Source organism: Brienomyrus brachyistius, chromosome 9 (genome assembly GCF_023856365.1).
Source record: "Brienomyrus brachyistius isolate T26 chromosome 9, BBRACH_0.4, whole genome shotgun sequence".
Lineage (NCBI taxonomy): Eukaryota > Metazoa > Chordata > Actinopteri > Osteoglossiformes > Mormyridae > Brienomyrus > Brienomyrus brachyistius.
Window position 1 is genome coordinate 15,679,472 of NC_064541.1, and position 19,064 is coordinate 15,698,535.

At 44.1% G+C, this 19,064-nt stretch overlaps 1 protein-coding gene across 1 annotated transcript; it reads right to left on the reverse strand.

Moving 5' to 3' along the window:
* Positions 1 to 6,311: 6,311 nt before the first annotated feature.
* Positions 6,312 to 17,838, reverse strand: ilf2 (interleukin enhancer binding factor 2). Its single transcript, XM_049026320.1, has 15 exons — positions 17,697 to 17,838; positions 16,854 to 16,913; positions 16,539 to 16,581; positions 15,151 to 15,255; positions 14,901 to 14,978; positions 14,637 to 14,739; positions 13,128 to 13,193; positions 11,765 to 11,881; positions 11,593 to 11,671; positions 11,327 to 11,414; positions 10,768 to 10,829; positions 10,146 to 10,260; positions 7,927 to 8,017; positions 7,274 to 7,471; positions 6,312 to 6,489 (listed from the first exon to the last, which is right to left on the reverse strand). The coding sequence occupies exons 1-14, from the start codon at positions 17,699 to 17,701 to the stop codon at positions 7,320 to 7,322; spliced, it is 1,164 nt and encodes a 387-aa protein (XP_048882277.1). The 5' UTR covers positions 17,702 to 17,838; the 3' UTR covers positions 6,312 to 6,489; positions 7,274 to 7,319.
* Positions 17,839 to 19,064: the final 1,226 nt, after the last annotated feature.

A 19,064-nucleotide genomic window follows, 5' to 3' on the forward strand; every position in this document is an offset into this window, starting at 1 on the left:
CCTTTGCAGTAAGTGTATATTTGCTGTAAAAAAATTATATTGACACAGTTTAACATTAAAATGTATTTAAATTAGAGTAACACAATAATATCTATCAGGACTTTCTTCTGTTCTCCACTAAGTTACTGACGCCTCGCTAGATGGCTGGATGAACATCGCTTCAGTCCCCAAACCTCAGCCATTCCATGTATTTGTTAAATTTCACCACCAGTTCACTTAATTAATTAACATAATTAGTTAAATAACTACCAAACAGGATATGCTACTGATCAGGTCATCTAATACATGGGTATACTGGACGGTTACTGCAAATACTGGGGTGACTTTAGGAGAGGTATTGAATTGGCTGAGCTGACAGCATTTTACACAGACATGAAGATCATTTAAACAGCGTTTTCTTTGCCTGCCTAAGATTTTGAACAATACTGCAGTTCAATGCCATCTCCATCTCCGTTCTTCCTTACACCCCCCCCATAGCATCCTATCTCCGGCTAGCAGGGTGACCGTGTGCTTGGACATTTGATGGATTTCTTTTTGCCTTTAAATCAGCTAATTCTGTTCCTGCAATCTCCCACGTGCCCTTTGATGACAAACGGTGATCAATAACCTGCACCAATTTCATAGTGGAACGTAAAAGACAGCAGCAAGCTGCTGAAAGATGCGGCAGGTCGTAAATTATTGCTGTTCCGACAAACTTACTTTCACCCCGGCTTCTGTCTCCTTGCATATTGAAATTAAACAGTCAATTCCATCCCCACCTACTTAGCTCTCCCTGGACCTGGCACCCCAACAATCTCCATGGCCTGTAGCTACTGACTTCCACGGCTGAAAAAAAGCAAAGTGCAGGATAATGTTTCCAAAACAGGATGCAACACAATAGTCCTTTCCTCTGACCCTCTCTCTCTATCTCTCTATCTCTCTTTCTCTCTCTCTCCGTATCACAGAAGGGCAATATACTCTTGGTAGAGAGAGCACTAAACGATTTCTTTCTACCAACAAGCATTCTGTCCTCACAGCTGCCTCTCCATCTCTGTAACACGCCGCCATGATCTTCATACAGTAGAATAATCAGCCCCCAACCATTTATATTGATATTCTTATCCAACAGGCTTGGCAAATATCCAGGAGGAAGCAAACAGCAGGAACAGCTCGGACTGTGGGTAAGATCCTCCGTCTGCTGCTGAATGCCTATTGTGGTCCATTCACTCACATTCAGTATTTGCCCAGTAAATGAAACCACAATGAAGACTCGCTAACAAGTCACAGTGCGCAGTTATTAGGGATAATGGACCTGGTTGAATATGAGGTATCCATCCTACCCTAACTCATGCATCAACAATCGTTTCCATTCCTGCAGCTGTGGTCCATCCATACACATGAGAGGCGGGGCCACCACACCCCAGTATGCTGGATTATTACATTTATTCTAAACTGACATTCAGTGCAACATGAACCATTCCATATTGCACACAGACACACATTCACACACATACATACACTTCCCTCAAACGACTGTAGCTAAGTTTCATGATTGATTTTGAAATTCTGTTCTTTTGCCATCTAGCCATAGAAGTATAACACACACACACACACACACACACACACACACAAAGGAGGTGGGATTCATTCTCCCGGCTGTAGAGGAATCAAGTGACAGCGTTTCCCGCTGAGCCAACATGACACCCTTGACAAAGGAAGTCATCCCTAATTCAGCCTGACCCTTTTTATTGAATGAAAGCTGTTTTTTTCCCCCTGTGATTAATTTTGACATATTGATCCCACTGCGGATCTTGGAAAGGTACAGATACGATGTCCCCCAGTAAACATACACCAGAGCTAGCTGGTGAAATGAATATCACGTCATTGGCAATGTAGAGAAAAACCATTTCCCCAAGTACCAAAAAATGTTCAAGAAATTGTACTCCATCCGTCCCGTTACAAGGGTACAGCCATGCAGCAATGGTACAAACTTTTACCTGTTTTTCTGAGTGTGGGATAAACAGTTGGGAAATGGATGGATCAGTGGATGGTGGGATAGAAAAATAAATAACTAAATTAATAAGAAACAGAATCAAAGAGGGAATTTGAGATTGTAGCTTTCAAGGAGAATTTGTGAATAATAATTTAACCTCTCTGCCTTTCTGGTGTCCTCGGTTTCTTTCAGCAAATTATATAAAATTGTCTAAAATTCAGACCTGCAGCCTGTGTAATTGGAGGCGCACAAATCAAAGGAAGAGGCTGACAGGCGCAGAGACGGTCCGCAGCCTCCAGATTCGGAGCTGCGGCTTAAAAATAGGAGCTCCAATGCAAATACCAGGGCTTCTACAGAGCAAAGCTGCCAGCCACCCACGTTTGCTGACACGGAGCTCATATGTCAGTTTCTGCTGCACTTTGCACGGTATGTTAGCAGCTTAAAGTTTGGTACGTGTTGTACGTCTCTAGGGTGAAGTTTAAGTAAAAATGTTCAATGCGGTATGGCTAAGTCCTGTACTCTCTCCTACACACCGTCCCCCACGAGCTGCGGTGCAGATTTCGTATATAAACATTTACATATTACAAAAAGTGTCGTGAGCGTGTAAGTTTGGCTTGCAACGGAGAGGAAAAAAATCTCTTGCAGCCTTACATAAGCAAGCACATCTTTAATATTTGGCATTTGTTCTTCTCCCTCGAGAAATATTCTCTGCTTGTCTCCTCTGAGATTGTCACCAAGCCTATTGGAAATGAATCAAGCATTATTATTATGATTTGCGCCAGTTTATTCAAGTCACAAGGCGACGGCTGCATGTTCCGCAGATAAAGTGCAAACCTGAACCGCAGTCCATACCTGTGTCATATGGGAGCGTCATCTGTGTTTTGCAGAGTTGGATTGGACATCTATGTCTTCTAGCTTTTATACAATATATGTCTCGGCACTGGAAATTGTTCATTCCAAAACTAATCAACCAAAATCCCCTTGTTGTTTCCTCTTTGTATTAATCTGACGTCATGAAAAACAAGCACAAGTCTGTCCATGTAATTCATTCATTGAAGGGGATATGTATATTTTGGTCAATTTTGTCGCATAATGGAATGGAATACCTGATTTGACTACTATAAATAATTTCATTGTGTCTTGCATACATTCTCGGCCACAGATATCAAGCACCAAATGACGACTCTGCAGTGTTTTAAAAAAAATGTTTTTAAACACATAAATAAAAAAAAAATATTTCGTATTTTGTCCCGGCGCCCCAGTTGTGCCTGCATGCAGCCGTCCTTCGCCGTCACCAGACCAGCTCCATCGATCGGCCGTCTGAATTAGCCTTTAATTCCTCGCTAACAGGCGCTTCCAGTAACTCTCCCGGAAAAGAAAGTGCAGCCGCTCCGAGATCCGGGCGTCTGCTGCGCCCAGAAATATCCAGCTCCCACATCAACATTAAAAACGCGTTTACAAATAAATACCAGCTACCAAATTCTTTACTACTTGCAGGATAATATACTGCTCACATATAATCTTTTGAATTGAATTGAATTCCTTTATTGTCATTTTACACAGTACAATGAGATTCAATGTGAAACTCCATATATTTAGTACAAACAGTAAAAAATATACATCATCAAGACATAAATACAATGCACATATACATATGCAAACAGTTCATAAAATGGCTCAGGTTGTACAATGTTACAGTTGTACAAAGGTTACAGTTTAGCGCAAAGGTTACAGTGAGGTAAGTGTAATTGCATATAATTCTACATTTGTGGCCATAAACACGTAGATACATTTTTTTTGCAAGCGATTAAGGCAAAACAAGCGATCTAGTGCAACAGTTTTGCTCTGGGCTGTGCTGCTGTTTCTGCCTTGATTGTACTGTGTTGATGCGATGGCAAACCGCGACATTTCAGTATGGCAGGCTACTGATGGATCTAGATAAACATTCTATTACGGCGTCCATTAGAATTAATTTTCGCGGTCACAATGAATCCTTGTTCTATATTTAGCAAACGTAATGTCCTACATTTAATAATTACCTCATTTACTAAGGCAAATATTAGGAGGTTCCCTGGATTCAGATTCAAAGTCAAGGGGGACTGAGGAGGCTTCTTGGTAATTAGAGAGAATTAATAATTGATGATTATACTATTAATACTATACGGTGGAAGCTGCTGCTGAGCTGTAAGAGATCGAGTTGCTTAATTATTAAAACAACAAAGAAAAAAGTGTTTGTTTTGAATCCCTTGCAGCGTAGAAGCGTTTGAAAATGTCCAGCATTTTAATCTGATCAATCCGATAGACAGCGACTCGCTGTGGTGGCTGTTGCCGACTTCAGAAAATCGACAGTGATTTAATAAGGTACGGCGGTTAAGTCCAGACGTAGGAGAAAACTCACGACGTGCAAGTGTATATAGAACTCAAGACTGGTAATTAACACATAAATCGTTGCCATTTGCAAAATTACACGTGAGTTGCCCTATTTAAGAACTGCTTACTTTTTATGAAACATACCGCAAACTTTCCACAGGCCAGTTAAATTCGGACTCTTTTTAATGTTCTGTGGAGATAGTTATATCTTACGTTTATTTAGTAGAGGCGTTTATCCAAAGTGACGCACAATTGTGAAAGCAGGGTCACCCAAGGTCCCTGGATCAATGAGGGGTTTACCGCCTCGCTAAAGGGCCCAAAGGTGAAATTACACTGACGAATCTGGGATTTGAACCGGTGACCTTCCGATAACAGAAACCCGAGCCACATACCACCTCTAACCTCTCCTCAAAATAATGATACAAACAAACTAAAATATATATATATATATATATATATATATATATATATATATATATATATTTGAACCTTCTGTTATAATCATTATTTATGTTCCCCGCAGTTCTTAGATCTCTCAGAAATAAACAGGTGTAAAGTTCTTGAGAACTTCAGAGTGCTTGGGTCTTAATGCATTTTAAAGCTGTACATTACGACGCAGGCCATTATCATCTACAGTTATTGGAAAACATAAAAGACAGTTCAATAAGATTGATCACGCTGGTACCATCTGGCACGGTGCCACATAACCAAAAAGGAGAATCTGAGTAATAGCATTTTATTTACATCTAACATAAAAAAAGATGGCAACAGTGAGGTCATTCAATACCCAGATGGAGCGCATGAGTCATAACGCTTATTGGCAAGTCAGTAGCCGCTGGTACTAGGCAGCTACATTTCAGTAGCGTGGTCCATCTAATTCATCTATTCCAGGGGTGATTCAGCTGTTACGTGATAACCGGTTATCACGTAACTCACAGGGAATAAGCCCATCGGCACATAAGGAGAATGTAGCACATTCAGTCGAGTGACTGCTGCCTTACACTATGCTGCATCCCCATGTGATGCCCGTCATACCTCAGTCAGCTTCAGCATTTCTCAGTCCTCCGCTATGAGTGCCGTCAGACTCACAGCTCTGACTCCATGGCCCCAGCAACACCACAGGCTGAGCTACTGACCAGCTGACTGGCGCCTCAATTCCAAACAGAAGCCGGAGACAACCACATCCACACACTGACTTGGACATGGATGGTCTGCAGGGTGTCAGGGCTCAGCCTTAGACATCCTCATCGAGCCGGCCGAGGTCACTCAGGCTTCTGGGTAGGATGCCTCCTGGACGCCTCCCTGGAAGGGGGTGCATCGGGCATGTCCAACTGCGGGGGGGGGGGAGACCCCGGACACACCAGTGAGATAAAGCCTCAGTATCCCTAAGGAGGAGTTGGAGGAGGTGGCTGGGGAGAGGGAAGTCTGAACATCTCTGGATGAGTGGTGATGGATGGATGGATGGATGGATGGATGGAGGATTGCACGGCTGGAGGTCTGGGCAGCCAGCCAGTCTTGAACACATTCTCCACTGACGTGCCTCCCCCGCTCCTCACATTTCAGGTCGTCATGCATTCTTCCAAAACCAAGAACCATTTTTTTTTTGGTTCATTCTACACGTACAATTTAATATGTAAAACGTTTATTTTTAAACTGCTTTCAAACCCAAAAAAGGAAAAAAAATCAAATGGAACAGTGGCCCAGAAATTGAAAGCTAGCAAAACTGAGAAATGAACACTAAAAGTTTATAACTACTCAGATTAACAATGGGGTTTCTGAATGTGTTCTGAATACATTGTTTAATTTGACTCAGACTTGCGCAAGAAATGGCAGAACCAGTTCAGGACCTTATTTAGTGAAACGTACACTCCTTAAGGGGCAGGGGAAGGGCTGTGCCCGTAATATGCCAGCCTTCATAATCAAAGTCATTTTTCATAAGGGGAAAAAAAATGCAGTAAGAGTCCAAACACAACATTAAAAACTCAAAAGTTTATTTTTATTCCATCGTGATCTATGGATGTAAACTATTCAACACAGAAAAGGGGGGAATGTACAAAAACTGCAAAACAGAAAAAAAAACCTTCCTCTTCAAAGAGCGTGGTGGGGGTTGGAGGCGGTCAAAGATTATTAGCTGGTGCGACACCACCCTAGAATGAGAGATTTTTAAATATCAGTCAGGATTTGATCAAATGACATCCAATTTAGAAATGTGTGGCAGTGACAAGCTTTTCTCCCCCCATTCAAACTAACACTGTAAAACGCCACTGGGGCTGCAGGCAAGTCACCACTGACGTTAATACACCAATGAACACATCAGAAGTGGTGTTAAAAAAAATAAAAGCTTCTCACATTGACTGGGATGTGAATTCAAAGCCAGACTATCAGTGTTCAACATTTTCATTTCAGTATAAGGAAAAAAAAAAAAAAACACCTGTTTTTACTCATCGACAACCTTGGCTACTGTACTCAGTCTCTTGTGGGACTTGAGCTAACAATGACTAGGTTACAAATCTACAGCCTTAACCCTGGAACACACCGAGCAATCGCCCTGTTGTGAAATTTGCCGACTGCAGCTGTGCCAGTGTGTGCATCACGGCCGGACACGGTTGGTCCCCGTTGGTGCAGTTTTGGCTGATTTAGCTGCTGAAAAGGGCGTCGGAGCTGGCCGGTGAAACCGAGCTCTCCGATTGGGCTGTATGACGACCGACACCTCTATTCGTGTCGGTGTGATCCAGCGTAGATTTTCATAATTGATGGAAGCACATAATTTGGGTGTCAGTCTTGGTTGGCACAATTCTTTAAGCTTCCTGCTGCCCAGGGAGATCAGCTAGGTGTGATATGGGGGGCATATGGGAGAAATTACAGGCAGTAATAAAAGCCAGTGAAGGCAGGCTAAATCCCGTCGCCATTAGCCCAGGCTGTGTCACTCACCTCCTGGCTGCTGGCTCTCCGTTCTAAGCCACCTCCCCCATCACCATCACTCCTGCGTCTCCATGCTCTCCTCCTCTCCCTCCCCTCCGTCTTCCAGTGCCTCGTCATCCCCCTCCTTCTTCTCCGGTGGCTTGTCATAGGCCTTCTCTGAAGGCGTCACGATGACCCCGTCCCAGGTGGACATCTCAGAGGCCAGATCTAGGAGAAGCATTGGCACTGGTCAGCATTCACATGCTCAGCCTGCACAGAGCTGAGTGCTGGGTGGGTGGGGGGACAGGTCATTCTTTGGGGTACACTTCAGGAGGTCGTAACTCTGGGATTTTATCAGAATCAGAAAACTATATTAATCCCGAAGGAAATTGCTCACATTACAACTGAACAAGACACAAGAACAAAACAATAAAGAAATAAAGATCAGTATACCGAAATTAAAGTACTCTAATAAAAATTCAAAAGATACTGAAGAGCAGATTACTCACTTAATGACTCATTAAACCACACAGTATGAAAAACAAGCTCAGCTGAGGACTTGAATTAACCTTCAAACCTACGCTAGAGACCAGCCTGTGAGAACATTTTACAAACAGGTAGCTATCTAATTACATAAAGGAGGCCCTGGCTTCAAGATAGACGGAGCTCAGTATGTTACTTACAGCTGGCATCTCCCTCCAGGCCCAGGATCTTCCGGTACCCTCCATGCGAAAGGATCCGGACCAGAGTCTGAGCCGTGAAGCACACCGTGTCCTGCAGGTGGACAGTGAGTCAGGGCAGCACTGGTGCTAGAATGATTTTGATGGCATAGGCAGACCGGATAATGATGTGACGCAGATCTGCAGAGTGTGAGCAATTCAGGTGAAACAGGCTCAACTAGGTACACAGAACAAATGCACACGCACACACACACACACACACACACACAAAAAAAACAAGTTTTTGCACACGCTGGGCCTGGTGTTCCCACACACAGAAACAAAAACAGCAGTACCTGACAATCACAGCAACGATTTTCTCACGCTCTCAAAAACGCAAGGAATTCACCATGTGGCACAGACTGTAGGCAGAGACTGCGGGCCCAGAGAAGGAGCTGATGCGGGGCTTAGAAGGCATGCTGTCCACCAGCTCGCCAGAGATGCAGAGGTTAACCCTAACAGACGGCAGCGCTGGGGCAGCAAACCTCACCGCTGTGGATCATTTACAGGACAGCAGGGGAGATGCTACAAGCGTGGATAACGGAATGCCATCTGGACCGTGCCAGGAAGAGGTTGGGCTTTGCTGCCCAACCATTCATCAACACGCATTGACAGACATACATCTTGGAACAGACAAGTACTATGAACTAAAACCATGGAGGAAAAATAGCTTGACAACTGATTATGTGCCCAGGTGCACATGCATCTTAACAATGGCAAAATGAATGGCACCCTCTAGTGACAGAGGCGAAACATGCAATACAAACCAGTTTTACAATACAATCACTGCACATATATATATTTTTAACATTCTTTGCTCAATAAATACACCTGTTTTAGTGAATCGTGCTCATTTTCGCTGGGCAAATTCCATATTGCAAGACTCCTGAGAACTTCATAAGTTTCATTCACTGTGGCAGAATAGAAATGTTTCAGTGAAACTCAGCCCCCCTGCCATGCTCGCAATATAAGGTCTGCGCAGTATCAAGGTATGAAAAAAACCTGATCTCAATCCAGCTGACCACCGCAATCCTCGTGATGTGAGAACTGCATGTGCATAACAAGTGATGTTAATAATAATATCACATCTTCCAGCCCCCTTTCCTGCACTGCCCTCCCATGCAACTACAGCCAGCATCCATTGGCACCAGCTTCAAACACATCAGGTGGGCTCAGGGAAAAGTGTGCCCCTAAAAGGAGCCACAGTAGGTGGTGCAGTTCCAGGCACTGAAACTGGAATCAAAATCAGGCCTACAAGCTAAAAAAAGACAAAAATCACTTACACCATTGTGTTGCTGCGTATGAAGTTACTATAACCATTAAACGGTAGTTTAAAAATTTAGCTTCCATCGTTGTGTTACCCTACAAGTCAAAATCCAATCTGCTGGCAACATCACGAGATGCCTCTCATTTCATTTCCCTAGACTTCGACTTCATTTATGTAACAGCGTTTTAAATAAGTTAAACAAAGTTGGTTAGCCAGCATGGCGGTTTTAATTATCCACAATGTTGCGGTAATTATGCAGTCTGTACAGGGTACTTTATCACACAGTACTCATAGACACAGCTCAATTAAAACAACACTGCTGGGGTACAAACACCTTTATAAAGGCAAAGCATCTTTCCATCTGTCATCTGAACTACAATGGCACCGACTGATAAGAGACAAACTAGAGACAAACATTTTTCCATCTTTCGTTTGGCTGGGGTTGTGGACGAAGGCGGGGCCAACCAGAAAGAGATGCTAGTCTTATTAGGAAGACGCACAAGACGTACACACATGGGAGGCAATACACATACAATACAAAGCAACAGCACCACCACCAGTCAGTTGGCATGAACATAAGAAATTTACAAACGAGAGGAGGCCATTCGGCCCATCAAGCTCGTTTGGGCAGAACTTAACTAATAGCTCAGAGTTGTTAAAATCGCATCCAACTCTGATTTAAAGGAACCCAGGGTTTTAGCTTGCGCTACACTAGAAGCCACCCACAAAGTTTTACAATACTTAAGATACACATAACAATGATGTGAAACTTACTTTGAGAAGAGCCTGGTCGACTGTGTTTAAATGCTTAAATTTGTTGAAAAAGGCTAGTTTCACCACTAAGCGTCACATCGACGCGGCTTTGCGGGAAAAACGGAGTGATTTTAATTCGCTTGGGCTCCCGCGATGACCTCACCTGCTGCTCCAGCGTCATGACTGTGTGCACCCGGAAGTTTCCGCTCTCGCAGGGGTCGGTGATGCCCACGGAGCCGGGCAGGAAGAGTCCTGCAGCCAGCATCTGTAAGCACCGCCTACGGCGACACACGGGGCAAAGCGCCCCAAAGCCGTCAGCCACGTATCACACATCATGCGGGGAGCATGAAAACATTAATGGCAGTAGGACACTGATCACATTTACTGCTTAGCAGACTTTCGTCTGAAGCAACATACAAGTTAAGCAAATTACAAACCTAGTTTTCAGTGAATGAGTCTTGGTATAAGTGTAAGCAGTATGGGAGCAAGAGCCACGAAACCTTTCGCAGAAACTGTCTTTTGTCTAACACCATCTTTTATTGCACTGCAGTCTGTCCCACACCCCATTGCCCCCCCCCATGCACCTCTCCCCTGCAACCGTGACACAAGAAACTTCACTCCGTTCCATAGAAATCATGCGTCAATTAAATTTGAAATACAAAGCAGAAACCTGGGTATATTTAGTACAATGGCCGTTCAAATCAACAGACGAGACACGTCAGGAGAGACGAAGCCAGGAGGCCAATTTCCATTTACTGAGGAGGTGGGCCTGAGATGCAGCTCACCTGTAAGCCACATTCAGGGGCAGGGGCTGTCTGGAGGGGTTGTTCATCACTGCAGAATGACCCTGAGGGGGAAGAGAGACAGAGCGATCCATTAGACAAACACGCGGAGCCCTTTACACGGATTCAATGGCGCTGCAGATTTCCAGGCTTGGTATAATTAACGGTGTTCATCAGTTAAGTACTTCAGACCAAATGAATCGTGATTAAGCACCATCTGGCCCAATTGCATTGGCCTAGAGAGAGCAATACATGGCACTCTCACACATGCTGTTACGTCTTTGTGCCTCGGATCGCGGGTTCGAGCCCTGGCCTAGGCAGAACAGTTCCTTCTCCATTGGGTCCTTGAGCAAGGCCCTTAAACCCCCCCCCCCCCACAATGCTCCAGGGGCACCGAATAAACATCTGACCCTGTGCTCAGAACCCAAGCTTTGCTTTCAGCTGTATGAGTGTGTGTGTTTCAAAAGAGAGCATGATGGGATATGTGCAAAGAAGCATTTTAATGTAGCTGTACTTGTGCAAATAGCAAAATGTATATATATTTTTTTTACAACAGGCTCACCAGCAGGTCCAGGATCCATGGAGTCAGGGGCTCGAAGCCAGGGAATCGCACCCTCAAATCCTTTAGCAGACGGATTAAGACCTTTACCCTAATAGAATGAGTAGCACAGTTAAATCTATGCTAAAAAGCTAGTTAAAAACGGCACTGCTTCCTTCCATCATCCTTACCATACTTCATTACACAGTCGCACAAGCAGAAGCATTTCCACTGCTCGTTTCCAGACTGAAACCATTCCTTAGGTCTACTTCAAAAAGACGAAGGCTTACGTGGAGTGGGAGGCATTCTCCTCGAACCAGCGAGCGTGGCGGATGGCGGCCAGGGCACTCTGCAGCACCTTGATGTCCACTGTCGGGAAAGGGACACGTTCACTGCACCGTCACACCCCAAATGCGAGGCCCCGCCGCTCAGACGCCCTGGGGGAGACACCCCCGTACGTACGGTGCAGCTCGGGGTCCAGCTTGCGCAGGTTAGGGGGCACGGTGGTAATGAGGATTTTCACCGTGGCGTCAGCAGAGCTGATCTCGAAGCCCGTCTCATTGGTCAGCATGGAGAGCACTGGGTACACAGTTGAGAACCTCACTTTACCACACTTGTCCACCACTGTCTCTGGCATATTAAATCCCTTCAGTACTGTGCAATACTTTCAGGTGCACAAACAAAATGACGTTCAAATGACCTTCATGATGGTGTCAGACTATGTCTGTTAAAGTTTCTTAGCTTTCGCACTTCAAAGACGCTCCTGATGTCATCCCAGTACTTGCAGCAACCATCCAGTACACCAGAGTATTTTTACACAGGCACATTAGCACACAGCACTTGGTTAATACATATACCATTCAGTTAAGTGATTAAATTAATTAAAGGCTGGGATGGCCTTGAGGAGAGGTTTAGGAACTGTAGTGTTTTTTTAGTCATCTAGACTATCAGTAATATTTTTGGAGAAATTCTTCTGTTTTTGTGTCACTTAAAACAATTTCTTTGACTGCCTAATACTTGTGAAAGTGGGGGGGGGGGGGGGGGGGGGGGAAATTCCGCTTTTCCACTGCAACACAGGACCGAGCCGTACTGCAAAGAGAGCCTAGTTACAGCAGCATTCCAGCTCGCGGCGGGTTTCTACTGTCCGGTAAAGGTGTTCCCGGGTTTGGAGGGTGACAGCGATGTAACGCCGAAGAGATGCTTATTTACTGTTCACTCTCTGATTTACCAAGTGCGTTTTTTTGTTTTTTTTTACCGTGTGCTAATTTCTGTTAGCACATCTGTGAAAATCGCCATCTTTTCTTAGCATCAAACGCTAGCGGAATTAATATTTGCGCATATAAATTTGCATCATAAATCCATTCTGGTTAGCTTTTCTATAGTACTTTTTTTAAGTAGGTGGTAGGAAATTTAAGTTCCAAGTTTTTGGGAAAACATCGCCATGTGCGATACTAATAATAATAGTAATAATAATAATAATAATAATAATAATAATAATAATAATATATAGCTTTTACCTTCAGATATTCCATGTATATTGATGCAGAACACTAGTATTTCCCTGCATTTCAACCAATCAGATGTTGGTGACGCGACCAGTTCAGTCTGGTCACGCTTTTGGCCCAGCAAGAAAGCAGAACCACATCAGTGCAGGTAGAACTTGGGTACGACTCGCACACTTTACTATGGAAACCTGCCAGTTAGTGGTACAGCTCGGCTACAGCTTGATTCTTGGTGGCAGTGCCAAAAAACAAACTAATGAGCCGTGCGACGACAGACATCAACCTTCTACCCGTCAATGGAGAGTAGTAAGGATGCTACAAACCTTCTGCGGGGTCCTGGGTGCGAAGGGTCTCCACAACTTTGTTTCCCAGGGCAGCAACAGCCTCCACTTACAGACATGGGGGGAAAAAAAAAAAGTTAACACAGTAAACGCCTCACGATTACCCTAATTTACATAAAACATTCCCAGAGCGATGGCAGGAAACATCATGAGATGGGATTGTATACCCTGCTAGGCGAAAAATGGTGTTCACCTCAGTTTTTTTTATCGCATGTTTTATGATTACGTTTCTTGTTTAGCAAATACAGGTGAAATAAGTAATAATTTTTCCGCAATATTTCATGCATTGTCTGCAGCCAGCATGCAGTACAGAATGGGAAGGCTTTTCCCTTGATTTTCCTTTAGAAAAGGCCGTCTTGCAGCCTTTCACACTGTGCTGCGTCTGTGCTGTTGCATTCATGTCTGACTGAAGTCTGAGGATATCCAGATTCCACTGTCTACAATTCAGAGAATTGGTTACACTTTTCAAGTGACGGGATCTGCGGCACAGAAAGCAGGTTCTGGAAAACCTAAAGTGACAAGTTGAGGTGACTTTTTTCCATCAAAAAGATGTGCTAGAAAACCATTGCTTTGCACAAATAATGTTGTAGACAGATTCAAAATTTATGGCACTTTATGATCACCATGATCCTCAGTGGCTTTGGCGTGTTCTCTAGAGTGACGAGTCGCGTTCTGACCCAAACGCTGTCTCGGTAGGTCAGGAGAGAAATTCAAACCAGAATGCATGTTGACCACTGAAAACATGGCAGAGCCGGGATAATGGTATGGGTATGTGAAAAGTCCATTAATGCAAAGGAGTACCAAAAGATATTACAGTTGCTTCGAAGCTTAAACACCTTGTGCAGTGGAAATGAGAAACGAGATGCCTTTTTCCAACAAAATTACCCACCAGCACACACAACAAAAGGACAAAGCCATGGCTGGAGCGCCATGCAGTGACAGCGATGTTCTGGCCTGGTCAGTCACCGGATCTTAACCCCACAGAGAATATATGGGTGCACATCAAGGCCAAACTTGATTGGCAGAAAATGTAGGAGCAACGACCAGCTGTGGGAAGCAGTCAAACTGGAATGGAACAGCATTGCTACAGCACACTGCAAAAGGCTGTCAGACAGCCTGCCCAAAAGGCTGAGTTTTCTTAAGAAATATAAGCGCAATGGCTAATAATAAAATAATATAGTTAATGTGGGAACAACGGAAAAACACAAAACAAAAATGTGTCCTGTAAAATGTGGCAAATGCCCAGTCTTGCTTAAAAAAAAACCCATCGTATTCCGTGAAACGTTATAACTTGAAAAATACAGTGATATAAATTTTTGGTCATACCACCAAGCTCTACCTGACGCATATAATATTGTGTTACACAGTTGCTTCTGGCTTAAGCGGCTGAATTTGTATTTGTTCAAATAAGAAAGTGCATATATAGAAAAGGTGTTAAGCCGTTAGCCTCATATTTTTTTGCCCGGCAGTGATCATAAACCATCGACTTACGCGTTGGCAGTATTTTGAGGATGACGACCAGGTCGGCCACATTATGTCCCGTTGTCATGGTGCCTTTCTTGTAAGAGCCGACCTGACGCACCTCTTCTATTTGCTGGGGGGAGAAAAGGAGAACCAGGAGCGATGAGATGGGCAGTGCTGTCGGCTGATGCTTAAAAGCAGTAACACACAGAACGATTAGAGACGCGGCTTTTGACAACACCAGCCTATCCGCTGCCGGCGACCTGAGGACGGGGGAGGGGGAGGGACACGCACCACTTCAAAGTTTCCTGGGGCCACGATGAGGTTGTCGATGACGTTGTTGATCTTGGTTACCAGAGACAAGATGGACGACTGGCACGGAAGAAGACAGCTGCATTATAACCCTTTTTAGATACAGAACCTAACAAAACGCACACAACTGTATATCATGATTTGTACCACTGGTTGGCATACTAATAGTATCTCGGGCACTTGCACAGAGGACAGTGAAAAAGCCTGCAAAAAAGGTCAGGGACTGTGCTACCTGCTCTGCGGGTGTGGGGCTCAGATCCTGGTTCCTCTTCAGCAAACATTCACTGAAGGCAGTTTCATCCGGAGCGGGCTTCACGCGGGGAAAGGCCATTTCACACTGAAGAAATGGACACGTCAGCCAAAAGGTGTCTCAAAAGGTAATTTACTCAAATGCTGAAACAAAGGCGAAGATCGTCTTGGCTTTCCATAATGTAACGGCCATCACATTCACACGCGAACGGCCCTTGGTTCGAACGAGAGTGGAAATATAATTGCGTTTTACCTCTTCACAAGGCTGAAAGGTCTGGAAAGCACTTATGCAGTCGCTTGCTGAGAACTGAGAGGCTCAGAATGAGTTTGCACCCTCAGGCCATCGGATTACTAAATACCTCTATGACAATTATAATTTAATACTTGCTCCACACATATACACCATAAACTTTATTCGAACTATGTTGCAGATCTCTGGTATTTCAGTTTTTTTCCCTGTTCCTTATTTATTATATTGTTACTTTTTCAGCTTTATTTTGAAAAAACTGTCAGTTTTTACTTCACAGAGAATACTGAAACTTTAAAGCTGCAAATGTCATCAGTCGGAATCTTATTCATTCCCATCACTGTTTTTGTTGTGACAGAGTTGATCACATTTTATTTCTCTGCAGGATACAGACTGATTGTGTATATAACAAAATCCACTTGAAACCAGAGGTAGAGATTTCAGGCCCAGAGCCTACAAATCCAGACCAAGATTTTATTTCAACCAACCAGTTGAGAATAGAGTCACATTTACAGAGCACTCAACTGGTTGGTTGAAACAAAACCTTGGTCTGGATTTGTACTCTGGACCTGAAATCTCCACCTCTGCTTGAAACCATAGATGCCAGATGGAAAGTAATTACCCTCCTTCTTCACTGGATCCCTCAAACCGACAATATCATCATATCTCTCGGCCAGCATTGAACTAGAAAAGCAAAGCACCCATTCTCCCGCTGACAGAGAGGTACAGCTACCAGATCATGTAGTTTTACTTCACAGGGAAAACCGAAACTTTAAAGCCACTATGTCGTCAATCGGAAAGAACATTTCTGAGACTCAGGCAGACTAACTGTGTAATCAAGGCACCGACAGTTTAATTCAGAAAACACATTATGATGATGTTTGGTGGGATAGCGCATATCAGCACAGTATTTAGATGATGTGCACAACAAAAATTATTTCAATAAATATGTATCACTGTAAAATTGTATACAAGATTAATTACCCAATTATTCAAACACAATCAGTACACTGCAATGCAAGACACACACACACCATAATTGGTTGTGCAAGTATGGGTCTAAATGATGTAGCGGGAGGATATGAAAATCAGACACATTTGGAAATCTGTTCACAAGCACTCACCACATAGAAGTCAAACGGGATGTGTGGCACAAACGGGCGATACCTGCAACAAAGGGAGTAAACAAACAAAACTGTGTCATTTAGAAACAGACATACTTCGACACCTCTAAACTAATACATCAAGACTGTACAAAAATGTGCACAGCGCCATAACCCTTTGTTTATGCTACACTGTGTTACATTAATTGTTTTATCTAGTAAATCATTGTCAAGATAGTATTCTTGCACCTCCTTGCTGTATTCCGTCCTTATTGTTGCATCAGATGTATATTGACAGATTATCTTTCTTTGCACTCACACTACAACCTCACTTACCCCTGGGCCAGTCCTCCTCGGGACCCGAACCGGCCACCCCGGCCCCGGCCCCGATCGCCTCTAGGAGGAAAAAAATAATCGTGTTTTATACTCCATTCTGAATTTCAGCACAGGAACACTGATAACTGTGCGATTGGAGACCCAACAGAAACCCCATCACAAGTCAAACAGGAAAGCAGGAGCACCGCCAGGCAGCCGGTTCATGCAACCGATAGCAGCCGCTCAAAATAGCATGAGCCCCAGACCACGCATGTTCACACTAAATACCACCGTAATAACATTTTCAGTTAAATGTAGGAATTATAAATTAAGCATTGCTAATTGCTTTTCGAAGAAAACGAGCAACATTTGAGCATATTACTAAAATTGCATAGCTACAGAAAGTTTAGCACAACTACGACGAATATACAGCTTCATAATTATTGTGAGCAATAGATGTCTATTTTATAAACAGTACTACACGCATGGGCTGGACGCTTTGTTAAGCCAGATACAGCGCACAGCAGCACAGGCCGCACACATTGTAATTCAATAAAACGCCCGGTTTTTAAGAAATTAGCTACCTCGTGTCAACATTTTCACTACATCTAATACAGGTGATTGTCAAGAAACGACTGATTAACGAAATCCACCGTCCTGACTTCCAAAACCCGCGATCGTGGCTGGAAGCAGCAAGGCAGCCTTACGCTTACACGCCGACCGGCATCATATAAATCAGTCCAGAATTCACTCGAGATCCCAGGCTGAAGGCCTACGACGGATAAATAAGCCTGGCATCTTCTCTTTACGTTTGTAGTTTCAATCGCATGCTTTCATGATGTACAATGGATACTTCAAAATTACCTCATAGCGTACGACGTTTTGAAAATTTAGAAAAACCTAAAAAAGGAGAAATGTGTTATTTTCCCTGTTTATTCCTTTTCGGTCCCCCAGTTGCATTAGTGTCCGTTGGCAACCGCTGAGCCTCTCGGCTAGGTGTCAGAAAACCAATGGGAAACGAAGACGGCGCCGGTATGGATTTTTTATTGGATGTCTGTTCTGAAGGCGGGGCAATGAAAGCAAGAGCGAAATCGGAATGAATGAACTAGAGAGAAAAAAATATTGTACCCCCTAGATGGCACTTTACTAGCAATGTATGAGGTACATAAAGCGTAAAATACGTATATATAATCGAAACCATCTTTTAAACATACAACTGTAAGACTGTAATATAGGAGTAAACAGTACATTGTTACTACGTGAAAGCTATGTCTAATTTATCTGTGCAAGAAAAATGATAAACCCTGATTGGTTGCAAAATACCAGCAAACCGAGCTCAAACATACAACAAACAATTCTACTGCCCTATTCGTTCACCTTGATTGCAAGGTACATACACACGATTAATATGATAACTACTTATACATTTGTACTACTGCACAACATATTGTGTACCAACCTATTGCAACTACTTTACAATGACATCTCTCTGCACCAGTTGGGGCAGCTTCGAATCCCTTCCTACAGGTGGCTTCTCCCCCCCTCCCTCTCCGCTGCCCGTCTCTCCAAGGTCTTCAAGGCCTGTGAGACTGACCACATGCAGGATACCATGGGACAAGGACACATAGTATTCAAAACAATCCCGTCTTGCCTAAGGCCTAAGCCATAACAGACCCAATATGCCCCCCCTCCCAGGCATACTGATGTCCAATTTTCTTCCCACACTGGAGAAAATTCCCTGTGGTGTGCTATGCCTTCCACCAGCAGGTACATATCGCCAGGGGCGCCGCTAGCAATTTTGGGCCCTATGACAAAATATGAGGTTGGGCCCCCCTACCACACCCATTCAGATCTCTGGGGGCCCCTAAAGGGTGTGGGCCCTTAGAATTGTCCCAACTTTCCCCCCCTTAGGGGCGCCCCTGCATATCGCCAGCCAGTGTCCCAACCAGGGCGAAAAAAGCCCCAGGTGGCCCACTGCTTGTGTCCAATAGTAGCCTGCGGGGACAGGCGGTGAAGAGGGTCAGTTCATCACCTTAACCCGGCCCCTAGCAGATGACCCATTGCACCGATTCCCCATCGGTGCCTGGGGAATCCCTGGATTCCTAGAGGAAACAGAGCCTTTGTTAGTGGAGCGAAGCCAAGGGGCCACTGTGTGCCAACACCAGTTCCTAATTTCACCCCATTGTCCTATCAACCTGCTGGGAAGTGACTTAATGGGGAAATTGGGGATGA

What these genes read in the sequence shown, in the direction of transcription:
- ilf2 (XM_049026320.1), bottom strand. An exon ending in CGAGGAGGACTGGCCCAGGG is followed by an intron (nt 16,582 to 16,853) that starts GTAAGTGAGGTT and finishes CCTTTGTTGCAG; the next exon opens with GTATCGCCCGTTTGTGCCAC. An exon ending in CCCCAGGAAACTTTGAAGTG is followed by an intron (nt 14,740 to 14,900) that starts GTGCGTGTCCCT and finishes TTCTCCCCCCAG; the next exon opens with CAAATAGAAGAGGTGCGTCA.